Genomic DNA, 12307 nt, shown 5'->3' on the forward strand with positions numbered 1-12307 from the left:
GAACTTGTTCAGCAACAGCATTGTTACGGGTAGTTGTGATAATTCTGTATCTAAAAGTATTATGAGGCAAAGCACAACTAATCTTTTCCCAGCCCTTGTTTACTTCACCCCCAACTTCCAACTTTGGCACTATGCAAAAAGAAGATTTCTCATCACATCAAACTTGCGGTACATGCATGGAGTACTAAATGTAGACGAAATCAAAAACTAATTGCACAGTTTTGTTGTACTTTGCGAGACGAATCTTTTGAGCCTAATTAGTCAATATTTAGATAATAATTCACAAATACAAACGAAACGCTACAGTGTCGCATTTATGGTAGAATATCAATTTTGCCACTCCCAAATTGGCAAGTAAACAACTAATGTTTTCCCAGTCGATGGGATGCAGATGCGGGGGAAAGGTAGAGGCAATAATAGATGAGAGAGGTAGTAGAAAGAGCATTGGATCGCTGATTCTATGCACCGTGTCTAGCGCCAAACTATTCCTCATGCATGCGCTCCGTCCGCTGGATTGGTCGCATTGGGCCAGATTGGTCGCAAGCGGAAATATTTTTACAAACTTTTGTGGGACCCACATACAAAAAATATTTTATTTTCCTCCATCCTCTTCCACTTCCTCTTCTCTTCTATCTCCCGAGGCTTATCGATTCTGTACTGGCCCAATGCGGCTACAGCAAAAGGCAAAAGTGTTGCTCCTGCACATCACCCCCCTTTCGGTGGCCAGACCATCTCCTTTCTCCATTTTTCTTCCGTCGGTGGACAAGATAAAGGGATGGGACATCGGAGAGAATTTTTCATTCCTTTTCTTTGTCAATGTGGGTCCAGGCAACACTGGAGCGTAATACCATGCCATCGCATTTTCAATTCCTTGCATTGTGATGATTGTGATGCATTGCGATTTCATTCCTCAGCGCAGCCTCCGCTTCCTCCGCCTCCTGCTCGCTGGCACCTCCATTGCCTATTACATCTAGTGTTTGAAGAAGAAGTAGGTTTCCTGTTTCTTCAGGGAGTTGAGCAATATGTGTGCGTCTTAATCCCACGTACCTCATGTGAATTAAATTTTAAATTTTCTAGATCCATAAGATTGTAACGTTGTGAAAGGTGGCAATTTTGTAAATCCAGTACACATGTAAAACTCTAAAGCTCAAAAGCTCCCGGATATGCAAGTTGTCACATTTGTAATAATCCACGATGAAGCTACACTTTCGGAAAAAAAAAAGATAACGACATCCACATTACATCACGAAAAACTCTCGAGCTCAAAAGGGCAGGCATGAGATTAACAATAGATGGAAAGACAGCAACTGACCTCACTTGTTGCGTATTCATAGAAGTTAGATGTCTAGCATGACCTACCATGCTATTTTGAAAGGATAACCTCTTTTCTGATGAATATGTTTAATATACATAACTAAAAACGGCAACAAAGTTTTCTTCCCTTTGACTTGGAGCGATAAGATCAAGCACCATATCATTTGCATGGCAATATTCTACCATTTCATTGTCCCACCTTTTATACACAAGTTGGATCATAAATATGTTTTTAGCTCGTAATAGTAACTCTCTCCAAGATCAAGTAGGCTTTCCCCTGATATTTCATATTGGATAAAACCTTCAGCTATCCACAACCGTACCGAACAATCTTTATCACTATCATAATCTCCCAGAAACACACTTAAATGTAATAAGCAAAACTTTAGATGGGGTGGCAGATTATGATAGCTAAGTGACAAAATCATTCTCAAATCTTATAACAGATCTATATACCTTATACATTTCCCACTTATTTCTTCCTTTATACAAGCCAACAAAGTAGCTATCGATATGATAGCCAACGGTACACCAGCACATTTTTTAATACTTTTTAATATAATATAATCAGGTCTGCAGTAAGACATATGCCATTATCGTCATTGCCAAACAATCTTGGAAAGAATAATCTTCTGAAGTCATGAAGACAAAGGGGTTTCAGCTCGTAGACAATACCAACTTGTTCAGCAACAGCATTGTTACGGGTAGCTGTGATAATTCTGTATCTAAAAGTATTATCAGGCAAAGCTCAACTAATCTTTTCCCAGATTGTGATATCCCATATGTCATCAACAACAATGAGGTACCTGCACACATGCAATACGTTAACACAAAAGCAGTGTTAATTACAAGGGCAATAATATAGTTAGGAAGTAAATTTCTGGCTTTGCTCGGATCATTTCTCATTGAACTTTTTTTTAGATTTACTAGCACCTTGTTACGACTAATATTGTAAAATAGGAGGGTGTAAATTAATTTTGGGAAAAAAATCCTTAATGCACGCAAGTTGATTCTTATTGTCCGCGATGCTTTGATACCTCTTATTCCGAAGGAATTCTCTGAGTTCATTTGTGAGCTGTGACTCATTCAATATTTTTTCAATGATGGTTGCAGTTTTTGTCTTGCAAAGTTGAGAGAGCATGTCCTTAAATAATTTCTTCAGGTCAGGATTCTTAGGCACCGCAACAAAAGCCCATCAATCGAACTGTGCTTTATGTTTTCCATACACTGCTTTAGCAAGACATGTCTTTCCTAGCCCCTTAAATCCAACTGTGTATGTGTATGTGTGAGCTATCAGCAGCAGTGGTGTATGGAGATCAATGGAATTGCCCCTGTCACGATCTCCGTGGATTTGTTCCTGGGCAAGAGCTAGCTAGCAGTGAGTAAGGTTGTACGGTAAGGGTATAGGTGTAGCTGGTCTGGATTCAGCCGCCCTCTCCTTGTCGCCGGTGTGTGTGCTCATGCGGCCCATGCGGCTACCGCATTTAAAGGCAAAAATATTGCTCCTGCACATCACCTTCCTTTCGGTGTGTGCTGGTGGCACATGGTGGGGCCCGCTCACATGGTGCTGACGTGCGCTTTTCTCTCCGACAGGTTGCAGAAAGAAAGAATGTGAAAGCATCATTTTACATACGGAGGTACACTTTCGGCAAAAAAAATAAACAACAGGACCTACGCACCAATAGAATGTGATATCATCTTTTTATAACGTGGCTCCCAATCCCGTTTGGCGCTCTTCTCCAGCTACCAATGCGTAGGAACATCAAAAAGTCGTAAATATTCCCCTTTGCCAACTATTTTGGTATGTCACCAACTTTTGCAGCATTTATACACCTAGACGCAAAGGAAACTGCATCACCCATCTTTTATATTTCCGTTCAAATAGTCTCATGGCAATTTTGAGAAACTTCCAAATAAAATACTTGAAGAGCACCGAAACTACTTGGCGAGAATCTTAAAACTACTCAAAGACTGCTGCATTCGACTATGAAGTGCTCGGGAGCTTGTCGGGGATAGATCCCCAGTAGCCGCAAGGAAGGAAGAAGATGAACTCCTACTAGGATTCCCCTGTAATCCTACTAGGACTCACTACCTTGGGCACTCTCTCGGTAGGTTGCCGGGTATTAAATACCGACACCAACTATTTTGGTACGTCACCAACCCATTACTAGCTTCTGCAGCATTTATTATGCACAGGAAACTGCGTCACCCATCTTTTTATTATGCCGGGTATTAAATCTAGCTAGGAGGAATTGGGATGGGAGCGAGGCTTGCTGTTTTGAGTAAGCCAGAAACTTTGCAACATTTTTTTAATGTTTTTATACAAAATTCTTTGGTGTACGGTACACATTGTGTTAGGAATCTTACCATCCCAAACACAAAATATATGTTTAATAATTGGCATAAAGAAGGGGTCGAGAGCACAATATTTTTGTGATGAGAGATCCAGGCGAGACCAAGCCGCTGATTGCAGTCCACTGTACAAGAAATAATTCCGCCACCGCTACTCCACAGCGCTGATGTCAGCAAGAAAAAAGAAAGCTGGATAGGAAGATATCACCGTAAGCAGCAAAGGTGCATAATCGTCGTCATGCATGTAAATCTAGTCCACAAAGTCAATCATGGTAAAAGCTGAGCAGGAATGCAGGATTATGGCCTCTGCCCCACTGCATTGTTTTGGGTACAATTTACTCAAACCTCTGCACAAGTTCATAGCTAATCCTATAATTCAAGTATTATAATAATTTTATCTAGCAATGCAAACATTACTAACTCTCATCGGGATCCAATGGTATGTACCAGAAATTTAACAGAGCACAATATTATTACAGGTTACAGTTTAACCGACAGGTTGCAGAAAGAAAGAATGTGATAGCATCATTTACATATGGAGGTTATGCAAGTTGTCACATTTGTAATAATCCACGATGATGGCACACTTTCGGCAAACAAAAAAAAAAGATAACGACAACCACATCTTTTATCTTCGTCAGTGTATCTCGAGGCTAGGATGATTGTGATGCATTGTGATTTCATTCCTCAGCGCAGCCTCCGCTTCGTCCACCTCCCGCTCGCTGGCACCTCCAGAGAGAAAGGAAACGGTGACATTCCGGAGTGACTGCAGGTTCCCCAGGCCCAAGTCGAAATTACCATCGCAGTTGGAAATTTCTCTCATCTTCAACACAGGGAACGCGAAGCAAAGGCTTTCGAGCCTGGGCATAGCTCCCTGCTGAAATGCCACAGGTCCAATAGATCCCCGCAACACGCATTGTACCAGGCATGGGAATGAAGAAGCACCAACAATGAGTCTCCGGGTTCCGAGATTCTCATGGTTTACCTCAACATCTACATAGGTGAGAGCCGGCAACCTCCCAAGAATTTCAAGATCCTCCTGCTGTAGCTTGTTCAGTTCGATAGATAGGAAGGATAGGCCCAGAAGAGAGAATGGATTTATCAAATACGACAGCTTAGATGACCAGCAGCCCATCAGTTCCAATCTATTGAGATGTCGAGGAGCAACCCAGGCATCCAAGTCGCATTCACCAAAGACCGAGATAGAAAGAGACTCGATATGTTGTAGCTTGTGTAGGCACTCCAACAGATGTATTCTGAAACTGTTGTTCTGTAGAGTGCGGCAATCAATACCCAGCACCCTTAATTTCCTCAGATGGCCCAGCTCTTTTATAATGTCTGTGGAGTCGTGGATGCATAACGTTGACAGCTCTTCAAGGCCTGTGAGGCTCCCAATCCCGTTTGGCGCTCTTGTCCAGCTATCAATGCGTAGGAACATCAAACATTTTAGCTGAACAACAGTCGACGGCAACATAGAAATTCCATTGCCCGTTACATCTAGTGTTTGAAGAAGTCGTAGGTTTCCTATTTCTTCAGGGAGCTGAGCAATATGTGTGCTTCTTAGTCCCAGGTACCTCATGTGAACTAAATTTCCAAGATCCTTAAGATTGTAACATTGTGAAAGGTGGCAATCTTGTAAATCCAGAACACGTAAAACTCGGCAGCGGTCAAGAGGCGGCACTAGAGGAACAGAAGCTGGAAAGACAACAACTGACCTTGCATGTTGCAAGCTCCATGTAGCTTGAGTGTGATGACTTTCTTGGCCATTCCGAAGGGACAACCTCCGAATCATATTTGATGGAGATGTACCTCCACTCAGTACGGTAACAAAGTTTTCTTTACTTGACAAGGAGCAGATAAGATCAAGCATCATACCATGTACACGACATCTTGATATCATACCATCTAAACTCTTACGTAATGGTTGGATCAAGCTTCTGTTTATAAGCTCTTTGAAGTAACTCTCTCCGAGTTCAAATAGACTCTTCCCTGAATTTTCACCGGGGATAAAACCTTCACCTATCCACATCCTTATCAAACGATCCTTCTCAATTTTATAATCTTGAGGAAAAATGCTCAAATATAACAAGCAAGCCCTTAAATGGTATGGTAGCACATAATAGCTAAATGACAAAATCTTTCTCATATTCTCCACATCTAGATTGTTTTCTAGACCAGTACCAACAGAATTGTACATCCCATACCACTCCGTTTCATCTCTTTCTTTGTAAGCTAGCAAACTAGCCATCGTAATTATAGCTAAGGGCACACCAGCACATTTTTTTAGTATTTTATCAGATACTTCGGCCAGCTCCTCATGAGGACATTTTTCTTCTTCTTCATTGTTGTCTTTGTTTCCATTACCAAATATTCTTCTATACAGTAGTTTTCGGGAGTTATTCAAAGAAAGAGGTTTCATGTTGTAAGCACCTCCAGCCTGTTCAGCAACATGAGAAATACAGGTGGTTGTAATAATAGTGTATCCAACATCATTATCAGGCAAAGCACATCTAATCATTTTCCAAACTGATATATCCCATACGTCATCAACAACAACAAAATACCTACACATATGCCAGGGTATTAGCCAAAAATAGTGGTTTAAGGACTGAAGAAAGCTCTAATGTCGTTCATATACCAACTACAAGAAAATTAAGCAAACTAGACCACTGCTAATGGTTTAATGATTAAACTAAAATAGCTTGTGAGCAGCTGGACTGGCAAGTCTGTGGATAAAATAAGTCCACTCAGAATTTTGTCAAAACAAAACGAGGTCCAGTGAGGAAATTATTTGCAGTTAATAATGTTGTGGTAAAGCTTAAGTGGTTGTATTATGTAATTTAATAGGTGCCACGTGCATGAACATTTAATTAACACTATGTAGACTTTAGTATTGTGAACAGTGGACATAAATTATCAGTAAAAAAAGTTCATATGTACTCTATAAATTGGCGAAAGGAATGCTTTCGTACCTTTTGTCTTCAAGGAATTCTCTGAGTACTTCTATGAGCCGCCTCTCATCCAATGTTTCTTCATTGATGCTCTTGCTTAGACCATAAAGCAAGCCCTTGTATAGTTTGGTCAGGTCTGGAGTTTGAGAAACAGAAACAAAAGCATAGCAATCAAATTGTGCTCTAATCTTTTTGTACACTGCATTGGCAAGAGTTGTCTTTCCCAGGCCTCTAAATCCAACAATTGAAACTATCCTGCCTTGCTTCTTGGGAACTTCATTCTCTTCTATCATAATCTTGCTGATTAACTCATCCCTTGCCTCATCAATGCCAACAAGCTCTTGATATCTCTGAGCGAATAAATGAGGGTCCACAGTTACATGCTTATCAACACCAAAGCTGACCTCATACCTGCGGCGCCGTTCATGCACCTCGATGACACGGCTCTTGATATCTCTGATTTCTATAGCAATCTTACGACGAATCTTAGGCTGCGTGAACAATTTGAGGGTCCTATCAATGGCTTCCTTGAAGCTATGCTGTTCGGCCATCTTCCTCCTCTTGCACTGCATGATATATTTGTCAATATTGTCCTCTATATCGTAGGACATCTCTCTCACTTTCCTAGCCCAGATCTTATCCTGGTTGTCAATCTTGTCTGCTGGTGTTCTCGAGATCTTCTCGAGGGCACCTTGCATGCTCTCGAGCTCAGCTCGGAGGAAGATGATACCTCCTTTCACCTCCTTTTGCAGATTGTACTCGCCAACTAGCAGCTCACCGAGCTTGTGCACGAGGCTCGGCAGTGCCCCCACCACGATCTCCATGGATTTGTCCCTGGGCAAGAGCAATGAGTAAGGTTGTACGCTATGGGTATAGGTGTAGCAAGCAGGGGCGCGTGATGATGAATTATAGTGATGTCGAGTACCTAGTGCTCTCGGAGGTCTGCAGACGGGCACAAAGAATGGAAGTGAGCGAGGACTCACCGGTTGCCGCCCTCTCCTTGTCGCCGGAGTGACGATTCCCACCGCTAGATTGATTCCAACTTGCTGCCGAGGAGCTGTTAGTTGCCTGCGCCAAGCTTGCTGCTGCCTTGGAACCACCGGATCGACAGGAGACAAGGGGAAAGCTTATCGATGGTGGAGGCAGAAGTATTGCTCCTTTTCGGTGGCCACAGCATCTCCATTTTTTCCTTCGCGCCGGGCGCAGGACCGTCGCGGTTCCCTGTGCTGCGGCTCGCATGTGGATAGACGCACATGGTGGGGCCCGCTCGCATGTGGAAAGACGCACACGGTGGGGCCCGCCCACACGTGGAAAGACGCGTAGCGGCTCTCGGCAAACTCATTCCTATTAATCTCCGGCTTTCTCATTCCTATTAAACATTAATCGGTGAATTAATTGCATGACTAATGAGGAAATGTACGGGCAGAACGAGGAAGGATTTACGAGGAAATGTCTATCGGTATCGTTGTCAAGATTAGCGGGTCAAGACTTAGACTAGTAAATTTCTTTTATGCGTGTAAGGCTTCGGATGGTGACGTGGGGGACACAAGGTTTAGACTAGTTCGGGTAAGGAAACGTCCTACGTCCAGTATCGGGAGCTGCTCGTGTTGCCCACGCGAGGTTCTGTAGTAGGGGTTACAGGAGTGCGAGAGAGGGAACCGGTCCCAAGTCTCTTGGATGTGCCCTGACGCTCTAGCAGGGTACGCTCGTGCGTTCTGTTGTCTAGGGAGCATTATGGTGTCTTGAGTTGTGCGTTCAGCCTCCCCTACCTCAGGCCCTCGATTCCTCCTTTATAGCGTAAAGAGGCCACCGGAGTTACATGTGAGACCGAGTGTGGGGAGCGGTAAAGAGATAACATGGCCAGGTAAAAATACAACAGGGGGGAAGCAAGTTCCCAGGTCGCCGACGTCCTCGCCGGCCTTCGGCTTCCACCGGCGTGTTTGTCGGAAGAGGGTGGTGGCCGTTGCGTCCTGTTGATGGCTTCCTCGGCGACGGTAGCCGCCGGACGTGATGATGGCGTTTCGTCGTGACCCCCGTGTCCGTTGGGGGAGGCGGCGGATCTTGCCATCCTGCTGACGGCCCGCGGAGAGCGGACGTCGCATCTCTGCCGCCAGGCGCGCGGGGCACGAGAGCGGGCGAGGCTTCCTCCTGCTCTAGGCGGTGCAGATCATGAGTGCCCTATGGCCAATCGGAGAAGGTCGTAGCTACTGTAGCAAGTACTGTGCGGCCGCGCATGGGTACTTGCGACGGGTTGCGTGGGGGTGCGGATATCCTTCCCTCTAACAGCTTTGCGGCGCATTTATTGTAGAATCGACGGGGGGACCTAGGAGATCCGCGCCCGAGGCGGATACTTGTCTGGTGGGCCCGGGTCAGCCCGACCTCCTATGCTTGGGGTCGGGCGAAGCGGAGGCCTTCAGCGGGGGGTCGGACGCTCTCGACCCCGGACCTGCGGTCGGGCGAGGCGGAGCTTGGTCTCACGGGGGTCGGGGATACCTGACCCCAGGATACCGGGTCGGGCGAGGCGGAGCGTGATTCTCGTCCCCCGTGTTGGGCCGACGACAGTCGTTATTCCCTTAGGCGGGCCTGGGCCTTCGCATCTTTGTTGTTTCCATGAGCTTCGAAGGGTCGTTAATATTTTCCCCCGACAGTAGCCCCCGAGCCTGTGGTGGAGCGGGGACGCTCCTCCAGAGGCTGTTGTCATCGCCCGTAGGGGGTCTTCGCGGTTGATCCGGGACGGGAGGTGTCGCTTGCGCGTCTTGACTAAGGGGGCCGACCAGGCGACGCATTTTTGTGAGTGACCCGGAGTGGGGGGATTCCTGGTCGTTCCCTTCTGTCTGAGAGTCTTTAAGTCGAGGCCACCCGTGTGGCCTTTGGTTGCGAGGACAGCCCCCGAGCCCCCGCGCGTTGTAGGGAACCGGTCGGGAGACTAGGTCGACTTTTGTACGTTACCCCTCAAGCGTCCGTTCGCTGGGACGGAGGGGACGAGCCGTGCCACGCTATCCTCATGGGATGAACCGTGGTGCTCATTGAGCTACTATCGGGCGAGTTCAAGTGGGATCCCGGTCCCCGTTCGGGGGGGTCCGGCTTTGGCCAAGCTAGTGGCGTACCCCAGGCTCCGATCGGCCAATTCATATAGTTCCCGAATCCGTTCGGTTGGATCCGGGGCTCGTTGCCTTTCTTCGGGGAAAACCCATGAACTTTGGTGCCAGTTCAGACTCGAACGTGAGATTGAGACGCCCTGGGCTATTGCGCGCCTGGGTGATGGTCGCTTGCGGACCCGTCTCCTCTCACCCCTCGCTCGGGGGCATCCTGGAGCGGTTGTCGAACCCGTGGCGGGCCAACCTTCGAACTCCTGGATCGTAATGGGCCGTAGGGGCGTTTTCAGCCCCGTATCCCTTTCTTACCTTTTGGTGGGCGTTGGGCCAGACATGGAGGGAGGCCGCGTCTTGGGCCGGACGTGGAGGGTACGGCGCCTTGGGCCGGACGTGGGGGACGTTGTGCGCGCATCCGCGGGAAGTTAAGCGGTGGAGGGCGCCAACTCGCGAATTGAGGGAGGAGGGGATATTTCTACTGTCGGTCGTGCGCATGGTTTCCGAAAAAGAAGCGGGCGTGGCGGAGCGTACCTGGCGCCGCATTTATGGTGACGGGGGCGTCTGTTCTGCTTCCCCCACGCTTTCCCTATAAAACGAAAGTTTCGCCTCGCCGGTTCCGCCCGCCGTCTGCCTTCGAGCGTTTTCGCCTCCTCGCGCGCCCTTAGCTTTCCTGCACCCGCTTCGTCCTCCTCCGCCCGGCGCCGCACGCTTTCTCCCCATCCCCCGTCGAGCTCCTCTCCTTCCGGCGATGGGATCCTGGGCGATTTCCCACTTCAGCCTCTCGCGCACCGAAGGCCTAGTGAGGAAGGGCCTCCTCTGCGAGAGGATGGAGGCGGGTGAGTGGGAACTTCCGGGGGTGGAGCAGGCGCTGGCACTGCCCGCCGGCTATATCGTCTCCTTCGCCCACTTCCACGAGAGGGGGTTCGCGACTCCGCCGAGCCTCTTCTTCCGCGGGCTCCTGCATTATTATGGGCTTGAGCTGTAGCACCTCAACCCCAACGGGATCCACCACATCGCGACGTTCGTTTCGCTGTGCGAGGGGTTCCTGGGCATCGAGCCCAACTTCTCGCTGTGGAAGTATTTCTTCACGGTCAGCCTATACCAGAAGGCGGAGAAGAAGGGGAGCCAGCAGCGGTCGCCCCCGGTGCCGATAGGGTGCGCTGGAATCCACCTCCGCCATACCTGCACCAAGGAGTACATGGCGATGAAGACCGCGGCGTCCCACAAGGGGTGGCACCAGCAGTGGTTCTACGTGAAGAACTACTCGAACTCCCTCCTGCCGAAGTTCACCGGCCGCACTATCGAGGCGGCGCCGGAGGTGTGGGCGTACGACCCGGTCGATAAGGAGAAAAAGCGGATCCACGGCCTGCTGCAGGCCATCGAGCACTTGAAGGGGAGGGGGTTGACCGGAGCCGGAGCCATCGGGGCTTACCACGCCCGGCGGGTGGCGCCGCTGATGCTCCGGGTCTGCTCGCTCGCCAAAATGACTCCGGGCACGCCGACCGAGGGTACCATCCTTGCGACGGGTGCGCTCGCCACCTCCGAGATCCGACAGCGGATTCGGGAGGTGCTGGAGGACAAGGACGCCGACTACCCGGTGCCCGGTCACCCTCCAATGCGCCCGGACGAGAACTTCATTGACCTGGTAAGGATTATGTGCGCCAACCTTCTTTTTTCGTGTTGCTTGGTTCGTCGCTCTGACGCGGGGCCTCTTCGCGTTTGCAGGGCAGCTTGACCCGGGTCGTGGACTCGCGCCCGCCGGTGCCGGAGGACGCCGAGCGGCGGCTGCAGAACCATCTCCTTGCTGAGAAGCAAAAGCGCCGCAAGGACAAGGAGACGGCGAAGAAGAAGAAGAGGGCCGCCAAGGAGTTCCGGCGGCGGCGACGAGGACATGTCATGTCGGACGACGACGATGATGAGGAGGAGGAAGAGGAGGAGGATGACGAGGAGAAGGAGGAGTTTGTCCTGTCCCCCCGGTCGGGCGCACTCGTTATTCGGGAGACGTGCTCCCAAACGGCTGCGAGGGATGAAGCGGGCGGATCGTCTGCCCGGGACTTGGTCCCGCAAAGCTCTGGGGCCGTCCCCCAGGGGTCGGCGCGAAGTGCCCCCTGGGGGTCTACGGAGCTCGCCCCCGTCCCCACGCCTACGGCCCAGGAGCAGAGGAGCGGCGACAAGCGGCCGCTGCCAGACACCCCGGGGTCGGCGTTCGGCTCGGAGGCGAAGCGCGCACGCCGTCCTTGCGTCGGGGGAACGTGAGTTGAATTTCCTCGCAAACCTCGTTTCTTTCCATGCATTATGTTCGTTTCCGCTGATGTTTGTTGATTTTTTTTGCAGCGCCACCCCTCGAGGTCTCGTTCCGCAGCTGGCGGCCAAGAAGGCGCTGCGGGTGTTGTCCGTCCCTGCGGGGCGCACCGCAGCCCCACCCGCGGCGAGCGGCGGGGTCCCTGGTGAGGTCGCGGGTCCCACCGCGGAGGTAGCCCCCGCGGTGGCGACCGGTGGAGTGGTGCCGCCGCCGGGCACGGGAGAGGGCGCGGACCCCGCTCCGCCTTCCGCTTCTTTGGCTGACCCCGCGGTGTAGAGTATCGCTCCCAGGGGCCC

General features: G+C 49.6%; 1 protein-coding gene across 3 annotated transcripts; it reads right to left on the minus strand.

Moving 5' to 3' along the window:
- Nucleotides 1-4095: 4095 nt before the first annotated feature.
- Nucleotides 4096-7837, minus strand: LOC101773617 (putative disease resistance RPP13-like protein 3). 3 transcript variants are annotated; one of them, XM_004979694.2, is made up of 3 exons: nt 7543-7837; nt 6639-7451; nt 4096-6230 (listed from the first exon to the last, which is right to left on the minus strand). In XM_004979694.2, exons 2-3 carry the CDS (start codon nt 7439-7441, stop codon nt 4304-4306), a joined length of 2730 nt encoding a protein of 909 aa, XP_004979751.1. In that variant the 5' UTR covers nt 7442-7451; nt 7543-7837; the 3' UTR covers nt 4096-4303. The 3 variants fall into 3 exon arrangements, with proteins under 3 accessions (XP_004979751.1, XP_004979750.1, XP_012703816.1); XM_004979693.3 differs by having other exon boundaries at nt 7601-7836; XM_012848362.2 differs by having other exon boundaries at nt 5909-6103; nt 7601-7835.
- Between the last annotated feature and the right edge of the window lie 4470 nt (nt 7838-12307).

Source organism: Setaria italica, chromosome VIII (assembly GCF_000263155.2).
Source record: "Setaria italica strain Yugu1 chromosome VIII, Setaria_italica_v2.0, whole genome shotgun sequence".
In the NCBI taxonomy this organism is placed as follows: Eukaryota; Viridiplantae; Streptophyta; class Magnoliopsida; order Poales; family Poaceae; genus Setaria; species Setaria italica.

Excerpts from the sequence above, each read along its gene's own strand:
- LOC101773617 (XM_004979694.2), bottom strand. The coding sequence starts at position 7,441 with ATGGAGATCGTGGTGGGGGCACTGCCGAGCCTCGTGCACAAGCTCGGT. Across the intron at positions 6,231-6,638 it reads GAATTCCTTGAAGACAAAAG|GTATTTTGTTGTTGTTGATG; the intron begins GTACGAAAGCAT and ends GCATATGTGTAG.